Here is a 20,688-nt window from a genome sequence, read left to right on the forward strand (position 1 = left end):
AAACCCCAGTTTGACTTGACGCGACCGAAACGTATCGAACCCCAATGGTTCGCCATCATCACCCCACCTTGGTCACAAGCGCCTGCTACTTATCGGATGTGTACCTACCGTTGCGGGTGCTTCCGAACGTGTAAGCCGCTCAAGAACTCCAGTATAGTATCAAAGACACGTCCACGCATTGCTCTTTCAAGCTGCGTCTTTGAGATGAATGTCATGGCCATCAAAGGACGCGTACCATGAAATTTGTTGATGTCACGAACAGCATGCGGCCACTCACCATCAGTACACCAGCGTATAGGTCAGCGGAGTAATTGTCCCATAAACACTTGACATCAAGTAAGTCCTCTAGCATATGAGAAACTTATAAGCTATGACATGATAGTGCTGTAGCGAATGGGCTATTTAGGATGTCCACTCTGTAATCCATATTCGCCCTTCATGGATGCAGGTGGTGCACTTTACTAATTTACAAAGGCTTGGTTCACATTCGCCACTTCTCTAGCACGTTCCACATTGCAAGAATAGTTTCAACAAGTGGCCTCGTCAAAAACTATGTTACCGGACTATTGCACGAGATACGCAGCTCGTTTTCCAGCTCCGTGATGGACCTCGGTATCCTGACGACCCCTTGGCAGAGAATTGGCGCAAAGGCGATCCACGCGTTCCAAAGCTGTCAAACAAAGCCGCCAGTATTTGCGCAAGTTTTGAAGACGGTCCAGAGCATGCCTAGAACGGAATCGGCGTTTCCCGGCCCAGCCTCTTGAAGCTGATACAAGTGCATTTCTAGACCTAGAATGAAGATGACTGTTGGTCTCGCCTCGGCCAATGCGGCTGGGCAGACAATATACCCGCCTTTACCCACTGGGCTGCAACAACCAGTCGCTTTGAGAAATGACGGTGACCAGTCTGTTGGTACGCTAATCAATGAGGCCACGGCTCGCTTCCAGAAATAACTCCAGGGCTGAAGATTGGGGGGCTAGAGCGCTTGTGAAGCGAGATGTGTCTGCCACGTCATTCCCGACTATGCACACTATGACAGCTGCAGAACAATCGACATATTCAATGCTTAACAAATTAGTAGAGCGGGATATGAGGGTTTATGCATGAGGCACGTGGATATGGTACCATGCTGCTGACATGGTTTCCTTTGCAGCCGTGTTTTGCCAAATCACAACATTGTCCGACTGTTGACGGTCGAGTCTTACGTGGACGTTGGAAATAATGGCGGTTTAAAACATTGTCGACGTCTTTACCGCCACTTGATGACTTTGTACCGCGACACGGCCCAAACGCTGCTCAAACGGCTTGAAACGACATCCCTGCTCTCTGCCCTCCCTGCCAAACGAACGATTCTCACAGGGTGCAAATTACACTGCCTGGGCCATGGTCTTGCACTCTACGCAAGGCTTTCCTGCCCTTGCCTCGTATAGCCTCCTGGCGGATCACTCAAGACCTGAAAAAGGCCCCGATGCAGAACCTCGATCGGCACGACCAGGTCCCGTGTGTCTGGCTGTCGACCCCTTGATATCGCTTGGTATCGTCTGGTATTCGTGAGGCTGGCCTCGTTTCGTCTGGGCTGGGCTTGCGGGCTGCCTCGATAAGGCTTGCGCTCACGGATAATTCCGGCCCTGGTCTCTTCGCGGCTATGCATTTGAACTTGTCAATATCACGGATTATCACAAGTTCATGCTCATGCCACGTATAGCACGCTACCGGCCAAGGAAAAGTTGACATGTCATATGCAATGAGCGGGCGATGTACGGCAAAGGCCGCAGCTCGAAACGACGCCGAAAGTTGAAAGCAAAGGTGCAATGTGGCGGTGCACGCAATGCGCATCCAACAATCGACATTGACAGAGGACTGCTCGCTCATGCGTTGCGGAAATCTGGTATTTATCACATGTTCAATCTCGTGTCGCTGCCGAGATGGTAGCTGGGAAAAAAGAAAGTGACGATTGTTCTTGGGTCGACGATTTCAGGTTGTAGCTGAATTCGACGGGCCAATTGTGACATGACACAGCCAAGTCCTCTGTAACCAGCCGTTTCGTCTCAACCACACGAATGCGTCACCCCCGCGGCTAACTCCGGAGCCATGTTGCGAGAAACCGGTTTTCATTTCTCTCGTCGATTTATTACTCGGGAAATGCACATCGACAGGGCTCGTTTTCGGATGCATCCCAAAACCGCTGAGCCTCTTACCCCCACCAGTCTGCCTGACGCCCATCGCCAGCTCATCTCCCTCATGTCCAAGTAGAACGACATGCGGATCATGCATGGCCGGCGCCACCTCTTTCTTTTCATTTCACTTGTGGGCTATTATTCCGCGTGGCGACTATAGCGTACTGATATATCTCGCCGACAAGGGCTAATGAAATAGCTGACACCGAGGTGAGAATAGGCCGGGTGCGTTAGTCCTGTTTCAAGATGGACAGGGCCCCTGTATTGCTACCCTCCCCGCGCCTGGCGACGCTGGTTTCGCCAGGCCGTGGTTTCACGTCAGATGGTGACAAAAAACAAACAAAAAAGCAAGTTGGACGAGAATGAACGGGTTATTGCGTGAGACTGAAAAGGCCACGGGAATTGATTTTCGAGCTCGAGGGGGCCGATTGGCGTTCCCGTTGTGGCTTGAACCCGGCAACGGAATAGCCGCGCATTGCACAGGCAATTTGGGAGAACGAGGCACCAAAAGCCAAAGATGAAGAAAATGATGACAGTTTCTCCGCACTCGTTGCAACTAAAAGACGAAAGGCGAATAATGAAGACGAAGAAAAGATGACAGTTTCTTCTCGCTCGTTGCCACTTGAACGGACCACTACACAGTTCCGCCACGAAACAGATCACCCCAACTGGTTTCGACATTGGTCGTCTTCAAACTAAACAAATATACCCCCGGCTAGGGATCTGGTGCTACAGGTACAGTGTCGACTTGCCTCATACTGCGTGTCCCTAGCGTCGGGACCAAGGTGTTAGTCTTGCCAGCCATGAACGGATTTTTGCTGCCCTGCGTCCATAGTTACTGATATTTTGCTGGGAGCCGGTCTGGCCGGGACACCCCTGACGCTAACCTACACACAAGCGACGACCAAAACGTCAGTGGTGGAGTCGCGAGGCTATTGACTAATGTAAAGTTCACTCTGTTCCTAAATCCAGAGGAATAGATCGGATGCCAAGACACTCTCCAGGCTTTTGTAGTGTGAGTTACCTCGTCCATGCTGTCGGCTGCATAATGAGGTACCTGAATGGCAGCTACCATATCTTGACAGGTTATAGGATTTTCACTGCATACACGACTTGGCACATGCTCCAGATGATATGCTAGCCAACGGCCAAGGCATATGAACCAGGTTCCTTCATCACCACTGGGCCAATCCAAAGGTGTTTAAAACGCCAAATTGAGTCGAGGCGGGTATCGACTTTTGACAAGACCACGAACAATATCCAGAATGGAAAAAGGACCACCCGGTTCGCCACCAACAAAGCGACAACCTGTGACGACGGGACGGATACCCTCGACGGCGGCAGCGGCGGCGGTGTAAGGTCGCGGTGGACTCCGTTGTTTAGCACGTTGGTCCTCGTGGACAATTGTGCATAATCGAAACGAGACTGAATATGCTCATGACCTGTGAACATTATGCAACAATTCCCGCTTGCGACAAGCATGGAGGGGGGGGGAGCGACGCGGCAACGTCATCATCAGACTGGTGGGTTGCTGGGAAATGTCACTGTCCACCTCAAACCAGGGACGAACGAGGCACACTGGGCATAATTAGTTAGCAAGTTTTTTAAGTTGACGAAAATGAGACCAGACCGAGATCAACCCCCCCTCCATCCCTCCCAAGCCTCCCCTCACAAGTCCCAACTTGTAACTACATATGGCCATGTTAGGAAAATAAAATAAAAAAGAAATAAATAAAACAATAGCAGGCGACAGGCCCCGCACGCTTGACCGGCCTGTAACAAAGCTAGATCTCATAGTTGACCAGGGGCTCCCCTTGACGCATGCAGCAGGGTCGCGGCCCCTCCAAACATCACCAACCCGCCAAGCTGTTTCTGCATGCATGATAATACCATGATAGGCGGCTTCGCTCAGGATCCACGCGCCGTCGTTTTTGTCATTATATTATCGTGGTCTTTTCCCGGCATTCTCTATTGGCCTTTTTTCCTTTCTCTGGTCTTCATTTCCCTTGACGGATATTGAAGCGCTGTTTCTTACAACCAGTTGTCTTTTTTTTGGGTTTGTCAGTTGCGTATTAACAGTCCTTCCTTGAAACGCTTACGAGCAACACACTCTTTTTCGAATCAACTCGACTCGACATTCTTTTTCTTGTTGACCAACTGGCTTGGCCTTCGGACATTCTTTTCCTCAATACGCAACTCTTGAAACCAAAAAAGGCTCGACTTAATCCTCAACCGACTCTCTCGTTTTCGGCACACACACACCTTGACTCAGCAGTACCATTCGTTTAAGACAAAACTTAGCAGCATTACCTGATAGTACAAGGACTGATAAATCGGTATCAACACTTGGCCTGGCTGCCAATTTACTGATACTACGGAAACAACCCGCAACGCTTCCACAAGGCGATACTTGGACATGTCTCGCACACAAACTATTTCCGCCCACACCGTCGAGGTCTCGGTGCATGCAAGGAACAAGAAGAACTCGATGACGGGCGGAGGCCGCGCTTGGAGAGAGGACGAGGCAAGTAGTCTACCTGGGCAACGGCCAACAACCTTGATGTCGCGTCGTCACTAACACAACTCGCAGGAAGCCTACCTTTTGCGGACCCGTCTCCAGAAAATGCCGTACAAGCACATCGCAGCGCACCTCAACAAGACGGAGCTCGCGTGCCGGCTGCACTACCACCAGCTCTCGCACGGCAGCAGTCGGCGCAAGCGCACGGCGTCGCACTCGTCGGGCTCGGACCAGCAGTCGCCCGTGATGCCGAGCCTGACGCCGAGCCCCAACTACCACGAACGCATCTCGCGCTCCATCTCGCCCCCACGGCGGCTGGACGGCGGCGCGCGCTTCGTCATGACGCCGCCGCCGCAGCTGCACGACGCGGTGCAGCTCCCGAGCATCCTCGCCGGGGGCTGCTCGCCGCGCGTGCCGACGATCCTGCCCAAGCCGGCGTCCATGGGCCTGCACTCGCGCGCCAGCTCGCCGCTCGGGTACCCGCCGGGCATGGCGCAGCAGCAGCCGCTGCCGCCCGTGTCGTTCCGCCGCGAGTCCTCGCTGCCCGCGCCGCCGCCGTCGTTCCACAGCCTACCGCTGCCGTCGGCGTCGACGCACTCGCCGGCGCACGTCGACCTCAGCCGGCTGCACGCCGTGTACGCGGCGCACCGCGACAAGTTCTGGGATCTCGTGGCGGCCGAGTACGGCTGCTCGCAGGCCCCGTCGACGCTGGAAAAGGCGTGGAAGAGCGGGCGCTGCTGCAGCCCGGCGTACGGTCCGCTGGCGAGCCCCAAGGAGGAGTACAAGATGGGCGGGAGCCACCTCTCGGCGTCGCGCGACAAGACTAGAATATCGTCTCTCATCTCTGCCGACTAGTTAGGCAGAGGATGCTGCCATGTTGCTTTTGGCATTGTGGGGTTGGGCTGGCTGCTGTTTCAGGTCGGGTTACGGATACATGATGGGTATTGGATTGGATCTACCGGTTTCGGGTACTGAGTGAATGAATTGTCGTGCAAGGCGCCTGGGAAATGTACTTAATGATTTGTTAGTGGACGATGAGCAAGCGTTGGAGATGCGCCTGCGTCTGGGAAAAAAATCGGGTTCAGCTGAAGCGGTGTTTGTTGTGTTTCATGTGGCGTGCTTTGTGTGATGCTATATTGTAGTGGCACGTGATACGGCGCCCTATGCAGTGATGAATGAATGTGGTCGGTCGTGGTCGTGGTCGTGATTTTGTCATGGTCCTTGCACGAACATTGAAGACCAGACCATTCCCCACGTGAAAAGGCCGCGGAAAAAAGCAAGTCGATCAAATAAACGCAAACCGCGTCCACGACAACGATGCCGATTTTGCTTGACATCGGACGGCATCCGACGGACAGAAGCCCGCTGCTGAACTGGTGGCGCCAATTCCCCACAATGCCAGCTGCATGGGTTCGCATCAAGGCTGCGACTTTCGGGGAGATTACAACGAGCGTCTCGCCACTCACGTCGCCGATATTGGAGCTGACAGCGCCATGTGCAGCTATAGTGGAGAGTTGACGCCAGCTAGTGCTCTATCGGCGCGCCGGCTTCTGGATGCATCATTCCGAGTGCGGGGGGTTTGTCCGTGGACCATGGAGAAAGTATGTATATATGTATGTATATATGTATTACTATTTTACGTCGTACCATCCCTAAAAAGGGCAAATAACGCCTATAGGGACCTTATAAAAATAAACTAAAATATAAAACAAATAAAAGATTATAGGCCTATCTAATAGGTCTTATAAGGCTTTTACTAGTTAATTATAGGGTTAGTAAAAGGCTGCTTAGGGGTTAGTAATATATCTAAGGGTAGGAGAGATTAAGAAAGAATATAGTAAGGCTACCTTAAATATATCTTACTAAAAAATAAGTTATTCCTAATAAGCTTTATATACTTTAGTTAACTAATACTAATAGTCCTATTAATATAGCTATACTAGTTAAATTATAAAGGTGTTATCTCTTTTTATATCTTCTTATAGTAAAAGATATACCTTAAGGTCTTTCTCTTACTATAGTTATATATAAGTATAATATTAGTATAGTAAAAGTATTTATAATAAAGAGTAAAATCTCTATAGCCTATCTAGGCTATAAAGAGGTAATAGAGTTTAAAATAGGTTAGCGCCTTTAGTTCTAGGTTTAGGGTATCCCTTATTAAAAGGTTAAGTAGATAGTACCTATTAAGTTAATTAGCTTACTACTAGGTATTAAGCTATCTAGTAGCTATATTAGTAAGGGTCCTCTTTATATAGCTATATATTAGGATATAATTATTTATTAAGGGTTTTATAGTTAAGCCTTCCTTAGCTAGGTAGTTAGTAATCTTATTACCTAGTATTCTATAGTACCTTAGTACCTATTATACCTATATTAGGGTATTAGCTATCTAGGCTAATTCCTAGAACTCTATTAGTAAGCTATAAGAGGATACTAAAATACCTTCTCTTAAGCCTATAATTACTATTATATTATCTAGATAGACTACTATTTTATCTATTTATAGTATAGTATATTAGATAGCTACTTAGAGTCTATACCTTATACCTTCTACTTTTATATTAAAGACTTTACTTAGGGGAGTTAGTCTTTTTCTTTAGTATATAAATTTAAACCTTTAAAAGAAAGTATATCCTATCCTTATATTACTATTCTTATTTATTAACCTATTTAAAAAGATAGTAAGGTATTAGTCTATTCTTATTTATAGTTACTATTAGAAATCTTTAGTTACTATAGTCTTATTTTAGTAAGTATCCTTTAGAAGGTATACTAATAACTATAGTAATAGTCTTTTAAAGGCTAGAATACTTTTATAGGCTATTATAACTACTATTAGCCTTTATTATTATCTTAAGCCTATTACCTAGTTCTTTCTCTTAAATCCCTTAATCCTATATACTAGTAGGTACTTCTTATTAAGTAACCTAAGTTATAGTATATAATAATCCCTTATTTTATTAAAGAGTAGCTATATTAAGGGTATACTTACCTTATATTAAAGCGCTATTACTAGTATAGTCTACTATACTAAGATATAGCCTTATATTACTATAGTTAGGTACTTCTATATCTTATTTAGCTACTCTAGTAGCCTAGTTTAAATAGGGTTAAAGGTTCTATTATAGTTCTTTTTATAAGAAGGCTTTATATTACCTATATACTAAAGTTCTACCCTAAAGAGGAGCTTTAAAATAACTATTATATAGATAGCTTATCTAATAAAGATAGGGGTAATACCTTAAAGTACTTAGCTAAAGCCTTTAATATACTATATAAGTATCCTTACTTTTACTATATAGTCCTTAATATAATTCTTAAAATTTAAGAAGGAGTCTAGATATATACCTAGCCACTTTATCTTATTCTTAATAAGTACCTTATAGTTACTATAGTATAAGATATCTATATAAATCTCTTACTTATATAAAAAGAATATAACTTCTATCTTTAATAAGTCTAAGGTTACTTTATTATTTTTTACTATTATAATTATCTAATTTAGTATTTATTATACTTTAATAATAAGCTTAGTATAATCCTAGCTAGTTAAGAGTATATTATTATTATCTATATAGCTATATCTATATACTCTATTATATATATATCCTATACTTAGTAGGAATAGAATAGGTAATACTAGTAATCCTTAGGGAAGTCTATACTCTAGCTTAGTAAATTTACTCTAGTAGTCTCCTATCTATATTCTTACTATTTATTCCTATAGGAAAGAATTTATCTATTTTAAAACACTTTTATACTACCCTTAGTAGGTTATAGTAAGTAAAAGTTAAAGGTATTATACTATATTAAAGGCTCCTTAGATATTAAAAGTATAGAAAATAGTATCCTCTTTAGTAGCTATTACTAGCTTAGTATTATATATTAATACTTTAACTATATCTATTAATAATCTCTTTAGAAGGGCCCTAGCTACTATTAAAGGTAATATATTATATTATATAACTACCTAGGTAATCTATTATATAATTAGATATTCTATACCTTTTCTTAGGTAGGAAAAGAGGGATATTAGTTACTAACCTTTAACTAGCCTATTATCCCTATCTAGTTTTAATATTATTACTATATTAGCTTATTTAAAGACTTTAAAGTAATACCTAACTATTAGGCATCCTTAGTAGAGCCTATATATCTATTCTTTTAAGACTAGCTATACTATATAGAGTAGCTTTATAGTAATTCTATCTACCCCTAAGGATATATTTCCTATTAAGATAAGGGTATCTTAGATTTCCTCTATTAAGAATCCTATAGACTAAGGTATTAGCTTCCCTAGAATAGTTAGGATATCTTCTAATAGGTCTTCTCCTTAAGTTCTTCTTTTAAATAGGGCTTTCTTAAGGTATTTAGCTTTTTCCTTAGGTTCTATATATATCCTACCCTTATACTTAATTAGTAAGGTCTAAAACTATAAGGTTAGGTTATACTAGTTTATTACTTTATATAAAGCCTTATCTAAGTTAATATTATCTACTAGTTTTTTATTAAAGTTAGACTTAGCCTTCTATACTATCTAGTAGAATTCCTTTTTTACTCCTTTTATATCTACTATACCTTATTATACTTTAGTTACTATTTATTAATAAGACTACTTATATTCTTTACTCTACTATAATACTCCTTTCTTTAACTATATAGGTACCTTACTATATACCTTTAGTACTATATTAAGTATTATAATTAGGTTTATTACTAGGTCCTCTAGTTCCTTTAGTATTCTACTCTCTTCCTAGATTAGCTATTTATACTTATTAAGATACTTTATAAACCTTAGAATTTACTCTTCCTTTAGTTATAGCTTACTAGCTAGCTTCTTTAGGTACTTTATATTAGGTATTATTATTACTAAAGTTTTATAATTTAATAATATATATAGTTAAAGGGTAATATTTATATAGGCTAAAGTAATATTTAAGATTATAAGGTCTAGTATATTACTAGCCTTATAAGTAAGTATACTATTAATATTAAGTATCTATAGGTTCTATTTAAAGATCTAGTTAATAAGGTTTATTACTCCCTAGCTAGTTATTACCCTTAGCTACTATTTATAATAGTAAGTATTAAAGTCCTTTATAATAAGTAACTTCTTTAAGGGCTTCTAATCTTATAGTATATTAATAATATATAGCTTATTATTATCTTTATATATATTTAGAAAGTAATATCCTATAGTAGTAATACTAATAATATCTCTATAAGGAGTACTAGTTATTTACTAGACTTTAGGTTATTAAAGTAACTTAAAGATATATATAAGTACCCTAGGTTAGTAGTTAATACTATCTTTATATAGCTAGTATTAAATTAGGGTAATATAGATATAGTTTTAGTATATTATAGTTTTATATAAATTTAAGAACTATAGCTTTTAAAGTATTATAATATTAATATTATTTTCTTTAGTAATAGCTAGTATATAATTATATATACTTATAGTTTTAATAATATTAATTTAGAAGATAGTTAATAGTTATTTTATTATACTAAAGGTTTCTTAGCTTTAGTTATAGCTAATTAGCTTTATCTACTCTTTTAAGTAGCTATAGGGGGGGGAGAAAGATTCTTAATTTTAGTTAATATCTCTATATCCTAGTTAGTTAATAGGCCTCCTTTATTAACTAAGGCTATACTATTAAAGTACCTTATACTAGCTCCTTCTTTATTACCTATATATTATACTAGCTCCTTAAGGGTAGTAGTATCTATAGCTTATTCTATAGGGTTACTACCTATATTATAGTCTACCTTATTATTAGGTATAGAGTTATTTAAGTTTATTATATTTAAAGTTAAGGCCTATTAGGCTATTTATAACTAGATTAAGTTATATAAGAGTACTACCTTATATATTAAAAAGCCTTTTTATTTAATAGTCTTTAGTTAGCCTTTAGTTAGCTTTTTAAGTTTTCTATTCTTATTAATTCTAGACTTAGCTAAGTAGTCTTTATTATTTATAGGGTAAAGGCTATAATAGTTAGTATATTAAGGTCTATTATTATATTAGTAGCTTTTATAGCTATCCTTACTATAGTTAAAGTATCTCTTATAAGCTTAGTAGACTCTTAGGCTATACTACTACTAGTATATCTTATAGAGGTTTAGTTAGATAATAGGCTTTAGTAGCCTTATAGGTCTACTATTAAAGATTTAAAAGGACTTTACCTTTATAGTAAATTTAATAATAATTATCTAGTAGTCCTACCCCTCTATTACCTAGGTAGTATACTAGAGCTTTAGGATAATTCCTATTATAGTCTTAATAGTATCTTTAATAAAGGAGTTAATATTAATAAGGGTACTAATCTAATCTATAACTAAGCTAAAGATATTATAAAGTATATATATAATTTAAAATTTAGATTTCTTAATATAAGTTATATTAAGTAGTTAAGATAATTAAAGGTTATAATTAAATATAATTATATTAATTTATTAGTCTTTAAGGATAATAGTAATTCTAGAAGGAATCTAAGATATTTAGCTAATACCTTTAATCTTAATTTAATAAACTTTTATAATCTTCTAATAAATATAATAAAGGTTAATATTTCTTAATTTAATATTATTTAGGATTTAAATAAAGATCTATTTATCTAACTAATAAAGTCTTTAAAGTCTACTTTATATCTTTATCTATCCCTTTCTAGTCTTTAGAATATTTATTAATAGGCCTTTAGATCTTTATTATTATTACTATTACTATTAACTATATCTATAGCCTTAGCTAGCTTTAGGTAATTCTAAGGCTCCTCTAGCTATAGTATCTTTATAAAACACTAAAGGATTCTAGGCTTAGACCTAACCTATAGAAGGTATAGATTTATTATTCTTTAAGGGGTTAATAACTTTCTTAATAGTAGTTCCTATAATATCTTAGTATTATTAGACTACTTTAATATCTTCTTACTTATTAAACTATTCTAAAGTAATATCTAAGGTAGTAGTAAGGACCTTACTAACTTTAAAGAGAGATTACTAAGTATAGAAGGCCTAGTTAAAGGCTACTTTTATTAGTATTATAAAATAGGTAATAAGGCTAATAAAAATAAGGTTAACTATAGGTCTATTATTATTATTATTATCTTAATCTCTTTATCTTTAAGGGTTATCTTTAGACTATACTCTCTTATTAGAGGCTAGGCTATATTCTTTCTTAAGGGAATTAAGGTCTCCCTAGCTTAGCTAAAGAGTTAAATATTTAGTTGTTTAAGAGGGAATAGGCTCTATTAGTTATAGGACCGGCAGTATGCTAATAGCATTAGCCTATATAGCTAGCGAAAGGGGGGGGGTTTTATAAGCTTGTTAAGCGTAAGGTAATGGCTTGCGCGGGGCACTAACAGCCTTACTAATAAAGAATTTATTAAAGGAGAGAGTTGCATGGAGAAAGTATAAACCTCGTAGCTCGCGGCTGAAGTGACAACGTAGGTAGTCTTCATCTGCCTTTGCAACTCACCTCACCTTCAACCAAGATCGACACGGCTTCCAACCTCCAAACTCGTCAAAATCCCAGAAATACAGGTAACGCTACCATCTGGTCTCGTGCGCTCCCAACAGATGTGCTAATACCCCTCCAGAACCCCTGTTTGCATGAGTCCACCAGTTCAAACATAAAGAATGCCTGACCACGAGGCGCCGGTCCCGAGCCGGGACTCAAAGTCCTCGAGCGACTTTATCCAGTTCAACTGCCTGCCCGCCGGCGGTGCGCTCAACCGCTGGTCCGCCGGCATCACGCGCGCGCACGACTTTCCTGGTGCGCAGGCCATGCTGTATGGCGCAGGGGTCCCCGACGAGCATGCCATGAAGAATGCGCCCCAGGTCGGCATCGCGACCGTCTGGTGGCAGGGCAACCCGTGCAAGTGAGTACGCTGCGTACGAGATCAAGAGTTTCATGCACTAACGTCGCGTTCCAGCACACACTGTATGGGCCAATATCATCAGCTATAACTGTACGTGCTAATCCGGACAGTACTCGAGTTTGGAAGCATTGTGAAGCGTGCCGTAGAAAAACAAGGCATGCTGGGCTGGCAGTTCAACACCATTGGCGTGTCCGACGCCATCACCATGGGCGGCGACGGTACGCCGCTGCCTCGCATCTTCCTGTCCACCCAAAGACTAACCCTCCAGGCATGCGCTTCTCCCTGCAATCGCGCGAAATCATTGCCGATTCCATAGAGTCCGTCACGTGCGCGCAGCACCACGATGCCAACATCTCCATCCCCGGCTGCGACAAGAACATGCCCGGCGTCGTCATGGCCGCCGCCCGCCACAACCGGCCCTTCATTATGATCTACGGCGGCACCATCCGCAAGGGCCACTCGGCGCTCCTCGAAAAGGACGTCAACATCTCCACCTGCTACGAGGCCGCCGGCGCCTACACCTACGGCCGCCTGCACGCCAAAACGGATCCCGGCGCGCCCGGTCGCGAGAGCGGCGACGTGCTGACCGATCTCGAGCACCATTCCTGCCCTGGCGCCGGTGCCTGCGGCGGCATGTACACGGCCAACACCATGGCCACGGCGATCGAGGCCATGGGGCTCACCCTACCCGGCTCCTCGTCGTATCCGGCGCTGTCCCCGGAGAAGTCGCGCGAGTGCGAGCGCGCCGCCGAGGTCATCAAGACCACCATGGCCAAGGACATCCGCCCGCGCGACCTCCTCACCCGCGCCGCGTTCGAGAACGCCCTCGTGCTCACCATGATCCTCGGCGGCTCCACCAACGGCGTCCTGCACTTCCTCGCCATGGCCAACACGGCCGGCGTGCCGCTGACCATTGACGACGTGCAGCGCGCGAGCGACCGCACCCCGTACCTCGCCGACCTGGCCCCGAGCGGCAGGTACCTGATGGAGGACCTGTACAAGGTCGGCGGCACGCCGTCCGTCATCAAGATGCTCATCGCCCACAACCTCCTCGACGGCGGCATCATGACCGTCACCGGCCGCACCCTCGCCGAAAACGTCGCCGACTGGCCGTCGCTCGACCCCGGCCAGAAAATCATCCGCCCCCTTGACGACCCCATCAAGCCCAGCGGCCACATCCGCATCCTGCGCGGCAACTTTGCGCCCGGCGGCGCCGTCGCCAAGATCACCGGCAAGGAGGGCCTGCGCTTCACCGGCGCCGCCCGCGTCTACGACTGCGAGCGCGACCTCAACGCCGCGCTCAGCCGCGGCGAGATCAAACAGCAAGACGGTAACCTCGTCATCGTCGTGCGCTACGAGGGCCCCAAGGGCGGGCCCGGCATGCCCGAGCAGCTGCGCGCGTCGGCCGCCATCATGGGCGCCGGCCTCACCAACGTCGCCCTCGTCACCGACGGCCGGTACAGCGGCGCGTCGCACGGCTTCATCGTCGGCCACGTCGTTCCCGAAGCTGCCGTCGGGGGGCCGATCGCGCTGGTCAGGGACGGCGATGCCATGACGATTGATGCCGAGACGAACCGCATCGACGTGGCCATTTCGAGCGAGGAAATGGACGCGAGACGCGCGCAGTGGGTGCCGCCCGAGCCGAGGGTCAAGAGAGGGACGCTGGCCAAGTATGCGCGTTTGGTGGGTGATGCGAGTCATGGTGCGGTAACCGATGGGTGGTAATGTATCAAATGTCGCCTTTATTACACTTGTTGCATTGAACAAAAGTTATGTAGACTAGGCGGATAATTGTCTGCGCGTCCACATACTACCATCGCCAAACAAGTCAATGCTATTAATTGCTCGCTATCTATGGTGACAACATGCCACAACGTCAGAAAAACATGTGCATAACAAGTACAAAAATACAGGGATGGGCGCGTATATAGCAAAGAGAGGCAGGCATGTATGTATATATATGTACAGCCTGCGATTAGTAGCCCAGAGGCATGCCTTCGAGCTGGTCCAGCAGCCCCCGCCAGTTGTCCGCCAGCATCTCGGCATACTTGACACGCTCCGCCGCCCAGTCCTGGTTCCACCGGCTGACGTGATACTGCGTGTGCTGGAAAGTAACGAGCTCGTCGCGAATACACTCCTTGACAAAGACGGAGCGGTTGTGCTGCTGGACAATCGACTCCTTGTCCTACACGAATGCGTTAGTAGGTAGAGCATGAGTACGGCGGGGGAGGGGGCGACAAACCTTGATGATATTCTCAGCCACTCTTTCAATCTCGCCGGGCTTGACTGTGCCTTCTGGTTTGCCGCGCAGCGTCGCCAGCTTGGTCTCGTTGGTCTGGATACGGCGCTCCAAGTAGGGAATAGTGTCCTTGTCGAGCCTGTCACGACGCTCAAACAGCTCCCGCACACTGACGAGCGCATCGCGCTGCCGTTTCAAGTCTTCGAGAACGCCTTCGTCCCAGCCTTTGCTCTCGTCTTCCAGCAGCGACTGGCATGTGCGCAAATGTCTGCTCATGGCCGTGAGACCATCATTCAGCAGCGGCACTTCATTGGCATCCGTCGCATACGTGTCAGCCGATGTTTCCGTCAGCGACGAAAGCGACATGGCGACGCGCGCGTGGTCGGCAGCGACGCCCTCGGTGCGCTTCACTAGACGGTCCATGATGTTGCACACGGCGATGTACAGCTCCGCCGAGCGCACGATACCAGACCTCGTCTTGGTGAAGAGCTCTTCGAGCGTGGGTGAGAGGGAGTCTTCGAGACCGGGAGCGAGGACTCTCTCAGAAAACTCATCCTGCACAGAGATTGTGGCCTGCTTGCGCCACACGGCGAGCTCGGTGGGAACAGTCAGGAACATGACGACGAGCTGCTCTTGGCTCAGGATAGGGTGCCGGACGAGGGCGTTGATGAAGCGGCTTAGGCCGCGTCGCCGCTTCTCAATGAATGCGCCGTCGTTGGAGAGGTGGTTGCCATTGACGGCTACTCTCTTCGGTGGCAGCAGAGGTAAAACGCGGAAGGGATAGCGCTTGTGCAGACAGTCGAGCAGCCAGACAAAATCGCTGTATCTGCGAATGACTTTGCTCCCTCGTCTCTGACTCGTGACCTCGTAGTTGTGGTGCTGGAACATGAAGACGCCCTCTTTGCCTGGCATCAGGGTGACGATGACGTGTTCCTCGACATTGCTTCCAGTGCGACCAGTTGCGCTGCGGCTGGGATTCAGCGACGGCGGCACAGGTCCGGGCACGTCTGGCGTGCGACCCACGCCGTCACCGCCAAACGGGTTCAAGTTGCTAGGTCCGACGGCTGGCGTTGGTTGGGCCGAGGCATAAAAGCCGGAACCCCAGCCATCCGGACCGGCGATACCGCTGCTCGGTCGAAGCGCCGAACTTGGAGTATTGCGAGTCGGGGCCGAGAAGGGCTCGGGGGCGGTGTGGGACACCGGCGCAACGGCGGGTAAAGTTCCGAAACTCGAGTGGCCGCTGGACACTGCGGCATCGATGCCATTTTGTTTTGAATGGGAATGGCCCTTGTGCAAGTCGGGGGTGTTCCAGGGATCGTCTTCAGGGTCGTCCATGACGGGTCGGAGGACTGTCTGGTGCTGTTGGGGTATCTCGGGAGCTGCGCTGATGGCTGCGTCGGTAACGGGTGCCTGGGGAGGCTTTGCGGCGAGCTCAGCGATGGGTGGCATCACGGGTTCGGCGGTCAAGCCGGCGAGTTTGGGCCGGGGCAGGTCTGGCGAAATTGGATGTTAGCCTTTGGTGCGGTCCACAGGCTGGCTAGGTAGTGCAAGGAAGGGTGGGTGCGGAGCTGAGACAGAGCAGAGCGTGCAATTGACGCGACAGTCGCCAACTTCGAAATTCGCAGAGTAGGCGTAGAAAAATGGAAAGATGAAAGCCATGCGGAAATGGCAAAAAACTTACTTGCGCGGCGCTCGTCGACTCCGTCCAGGCTTATGATGTCGCCTTCCTGGGCCAGACCCACAAGCGCGAGCAAGACACTGAACTCGCCGCGACCGAGCGTCAGGTTCGAGGCATTGCCGCCCGCCGCAAGCAACGACATGATGGTAGCTTGCGCGTCGGCATCGATGCGTGCCGTGGCAAAGACATTGGCGATGCCGCTGGACGAGATTCTGCCGGAAGCATCGCCGTCCTCGCGCACCACGACATCAAACGTCTCCGTGTAGCTCTCGGGCACGTCGGACGATGGCAGCAGCTTTCGGATCAGTTCAGCACGGCTCTTCTGTTTGCGCGGCGTAGGCAAGTCCCATGGCGACTCGGCCTTGGTGCTATCGTCGGGGGCGCGATGTGGCTCGGCGTCGGCGAACAGGCCGCCGTCGCCAGACGACGGACGGGTGTCGTCATCGAAGAGGCCAGACCTATCGCCGCCGCGCGATCGGGTCGGCGTCGAGGGAGCATTGGCCTCTACGGGCGATGTGCCAAATAGAGACATTGTAGTGTATGGCGAAGCACAGGGCAGCAACTCTGGGCTGGATAAGGGCTCGTCGAGAATCTAAGCCAGGCGGTGCGGTCGCAGGGCTTGGCGGGCGGCTGGGGCGTCGGTTGGTGCAATCGAAATGCAGATACGGCTGTTCGAGCCAGCCAACACAGCGATCGCAAGTACCAAAGGGAGAGATGTAAATCGCAAGCTGCACCAAAGGGTGCCGAGGGGAAGCCAAGAGACGCCTGAATCTGATGATGTCGGATCCAGTTGCAACTCGTAAGCCGGGCTCGAAAGCTGTCGGGGCACGCTTTAGCCACCGAAAGCGGGGCTCAAGGCTGAGCCACAGAGTCGTTCATGTGGCTGGATGCATAAGTAGGCCAAGAACGTTAGTGATCAGCATGCGTGTATTCATCATGTTATAAAAATGTTTTTGATACTAGTTTTTTTAAAAGAAAATCTATATATCGTTAACCAGAATTTGGGATATAACTTAGCTATACCTAACAGCCTCCACTAGGGCGCCAATGGACGTGATTCATTCAATTTCAAGTCATCTCGTAACTGGTTCGTAGTAGGCATTTATAAGACTGCATCCGAAGGAGAGTGCGACTTTTAATCTAATAGCAAATCACCGTCTTGAATATGTAGACCTCTGACTCTCCAGGTTGTATCCTGCTTTGCGCTCAATTTGTCTCTTGAATTCCCACTGCAACGGTTGGTAGGCATAATGTACCAGAATATAAGCTGCTTTCATCTTCTCTGTAGTAGCTACTAACTGTTTCATAAAATAACTTAGTTTGACTCTATCGCTGTCATCTTCTCTACTAACTGGACTCGTAAGCCGACCTGCCCGATGTCGCTACGCATCAGAGACTTAGCAAACACCCTGAGCCGGCTCAGGCTCACGAGTGCATTTGCCCTGGTTCACACAGTCGTCCTGGCTCTTCGCGCAGCGCAAGTGAATCGCCTTAAACTTCCACCCATTGGTCCACAAGTGGCGGCACTCTCCTCTCTTTGCGTACCCGTACCCGAACCACTTGCCCTGACACCCGGGCTGCTCCCAGTAACTGACCTGCACCTCGCCGTCGGGGCAGAGGCCAGCAGACGCAATCTCCAGGCTGCCGACGCTGCAGTCCGTGTTCATGCACTGGCCGTCGCCCCCGTCCACGTTGGCGAAGCTGTGCACGTCGCCGCTGCAGTCTGTGTGGTACCGCGACTTGAGCGAAAAGGAAATCATGCCGGCGCAGGCGTACGCGTTTGCCCACAGGCCCGAGCAGGCGCTTCCGGCCTTTGGGTTCCACCGGAGGAAATCAGACAGCGAGACGCCGGCGCGCGAGGCAACATCCTGGCAGGTATCGCCCGGGTTGACAAACTGAAACTTGTTGCAGCCGTCCGTCATGCCGGGCTGCGTGGGCAGCGGCGTCGGGATCCCGTTGCCCGTGGGCGTCGGCTTCGTCAACGTGGGCTTGGGCTTCGCGACATAGCCAATGACGGAGACGCAGGCATAGGTGTCCGCCCAGAGGCCGGAGCAGTCACTGCCGGTCCTGGGGTTCCATTCCAAAAAGTCTGACAGTTCAATTTTGCATTGTTCGACAATACTAGCACAGATGTCGCCCTTTTTGACGAAATAAAACTTGTTACAGTTCGAGACGAGATCACGCTGTAGCGGAGAGGGGGTAGCGATGCCTAAAACAATGACCCCGGCCGTGAGATTAGCATCGGCCCCCGTGCTTGAATGTTTAAAAAAATTGTTTACCGTTGCCTGTTATGGTGGTAGTTGTGGTCTCTGTCGTCGTTGTCGCCGGCTTGGTGGAAGTGGTTGTAGGAGCCGTGGTGGGTTCTCCAGTAACTGTGGTCACGGTTCCAACCACACAGTATTCCTCACCTCCTATGACCTGGGGGCATTTTGCCTTGGGGTTTAAAGATTGGAAAGTGGCCACATTCAGTCCCCAAGCCGCGGCCATGCTATCGCACGTCTCGCCATTTGCAGCAACAGTCGAGAAACTGCAAGTCACAGAGACCCTCAGCGCCGAGAGGAGAGCCGGCAGCCCTGCCAAGCCGAGAAGAAGATGTCGCTGCATTTTGGGAATGGCTGAAAATGTGTACCTGATTTACGACTAGCTACGAGTACCTCTGAAGTAGCACTTCTTCGTCTTATACACCACGGCTAATTACATGGCATCGCCACAAGCCTCGCAAAAGCTGCTTAAAATTTGACTTGGATAGCATTTCGTTTCTCGTTTCTTCCGGTCCATTAATTGATTCCTCCTGCTGGTAATATTGAGCGGAGGAGCAGCGGCGCAAAAGAACCGCTCACGTCCGGCTCAAGTAGCCGTTGCTCAGCCCACTATTGCCAATAGTTGTGGCCGTGGTAAATTAATCGATGCATACCTACCCAACTACAACCAGGACAGCCCTGAAAATCCACTCTCCTTCAGGGGTCGAGAAATTGATTCCTGTCAGGAGGCTCAGTTCGCGGGGAAAGGGAAAAGCCTCGAGTGGCATGTTTGCTAGTAGATCTAGACTTATGGCAATAGACAAGGGGGCATAATTTCCGTTGCATCGCAGCCGCAATCCAGCACTTCAAGTTACTGTCGACTTTTCTTCTTCTTTGGTCCCTTCCACTACTGCGTTGCAGAGAAAGTCACCAACACAGTCTGTGCATCATCACCAACACACTCTGTGCATCATGCGTGCCTCACCCTTCGTTGCCGCGGCTTTGACGCCGGCCGCCCTCGCCACCACATCAGCAAATGTCTCTCTGCCAGCGGTTGTCGAGTTTGACTTGGTTTTCCCGCGAAACGAGACATACGCGCTAAGTCCGATCTTTCCCTTCATCTTTGCCATGCAGAACGCCGAGCTCGTGTCCAATATGGGCAGCTCGGGCCCGAATGTGCTAGTCAGGGTGCGCCGCGAGGACGTCCACTCCAGAGGCTTGACAGACTTCTTCCCGCACTTGAACTACTCCAAGAGCAACGACAACACCAAGACCGGAATTGAAAACGGCGTGTACTTTGTATATGGGGACCTGCGCAGCGTCATCTCGTCCTACGGCAAGTGGATGATTCTGTGGGACGTGATGATGCCAAACTGCTCCTGGGATCCAGATGGCTACAGTGGTATCAACGGCGGACTGACGGGCAACTCGCAGCCGAGATACACCAGCTTTACCATTTCAGCCGACGGAAAACAGCCAGACTTTGAGACGCCCAAAGACCAGGGCGGCGAGTGCTTCCAGTCGCAGGACGAAGACTTCACAAGCTCTGGCTTTAACATTACCGACATTCTTTCTCTCGAGGGACACTATGCAAATCCTCCCAGATTTTTCTCGGGAATGGACAATTGCCTCGTGACTGCCAACGATACTTCATTGCCAAAGACCAACCCTTGTGGTGCAAAGGTCGACTCGGACTCTGCATCTAGCATGTCTGCAGCTTTGTTGGCCACGGCTTGCTTGAGATCTACTCCGCTTGTGAGCTGCCCCCCAAAGAATGCCGCGCCAAGGGCCCTTCCTACTCCCGGTGTAGTTGCTGGCATAATACTGGCTGGTTTTGCTATGTTGATCTGAGGAATTGGATATTGAGTACGAAAGAGCTCAGTTGGGGCTGATTCAGTTTATACCATTAAGAACTGTGAGTGGCGCACCAGCGCTTGGGTTTCCTCGTTG

General features: G+C 47.2%; 5 protein-coding genes across 5 annotated transcripts; 3 read left to right on the top strand and 2 right to left on the bottom strand.

Annotated features, from left to right (window-relative positions):
* Positions 1-4,593: 4,593 nt before the first annotated feature.
* On the top strand, positions 4,594-5,550 carry CCM_09117 (uncharacterized protein; the record flags this gene model as incomplete). Its single annotated transcript, XM_006674251.1, has 2 exons — positions 4,594-4,701; positions 4,768-5,550. The coding sequence occupies 2 exons, from the start codon at positions 4,594-4,596 to the stop codon at positions 5,548-5,550; spliced, it is 891 nt and encodes a 296-aa protein (XP_006674314.1).
* A 6,789-nt stretch (positions 5,551-12,339) lies between these two features.
* Positions 12,340-14,306, top strand: CCM_09118 (dihydroxy-acid dehydratase; the record flags this gene model as incomplete). Its single annotated transcript, XM_006674252.1, has 4 exons — positions 12,340-12,581; positions 12,636-12,643; positions 12,692-12,799; positions 12,850-14,306. The coding sequence occupies 4 exons, from the start codon at positions 12,340-12,342 to the stop codon at positions 14,304-14,306; spliced, it is 1,815 nt and encodes a 604-aa protein (XP_006674315.1).
* A 250-nt stretch (positions 14,307-14,556) lies between these two features.
* Positions 14,557-17,030, bottom strand: CCM_09119 (sorting nexin Mvp1; the record flags this gene model as incomplete). Its single annotated transcript, XM_006674253.1, has 3 exons — positions 14,557-14,766; positions 14,824-16,313; positions 16,502-17,030. 3 exons carry the CDS (start codon positions 17,028-17,030, stop codon positions 14,557-14,559), a joined length of 2,229 nt encoding a protein of 742 aa, XP_006674316.1.
* An 865-nt stretch (positions 17,031-17,895) lies between these two features.
* CCM_09120 (LysM domain protein) lies at positions 17,896-19,102 on the bottom strand (the record flags this gene model as incomplete). The annotated part of the gene is made up of 2 exons (XM_006674254.1): positions 17,896-18,707; positions 18,778-19,102. 2 exons carry the CDS (start codon positions 19,100-19,102, stop codon positions 17,896-17,898), a joined length of 1,137 nt encoding a protein of 378 aa, XP_006674317.1.
* Positions 19,103-19,710: 608 nt separating this feature from the next.
* Positions 19,711-20,589, top strand: CCM_09121 (uncharacterized protein; the record flags this gene model as incomplete). Its single annotated transcript, XM_006674255.1, has 1 exon — positions 19,711-20,589. One exon carries the CDS (start codon positions 19,711-19,713, stop codon positions 20,587-20,589), a length of 879 nt encoding a protein of 292 aa, XP_006674318.1.
* Between the last annotated feature and the right edge of the window lie 99 nt (positions 20,590-20,688).

The sequence above is a fragment of the Cordyceps militaris genome (genome assembly GCF_000225605.1).
Source record: "Cordyceps militaris CM01 unplaced genomic scaffold CCM_S00008, whole genome shotgun sequence".
NCBI lineage: Eukaryota > Fungi > Ascomycota > Sordariomycetes > Hypocreales > Cordycipitaceae > Cordyceps > Cordyceps militaris.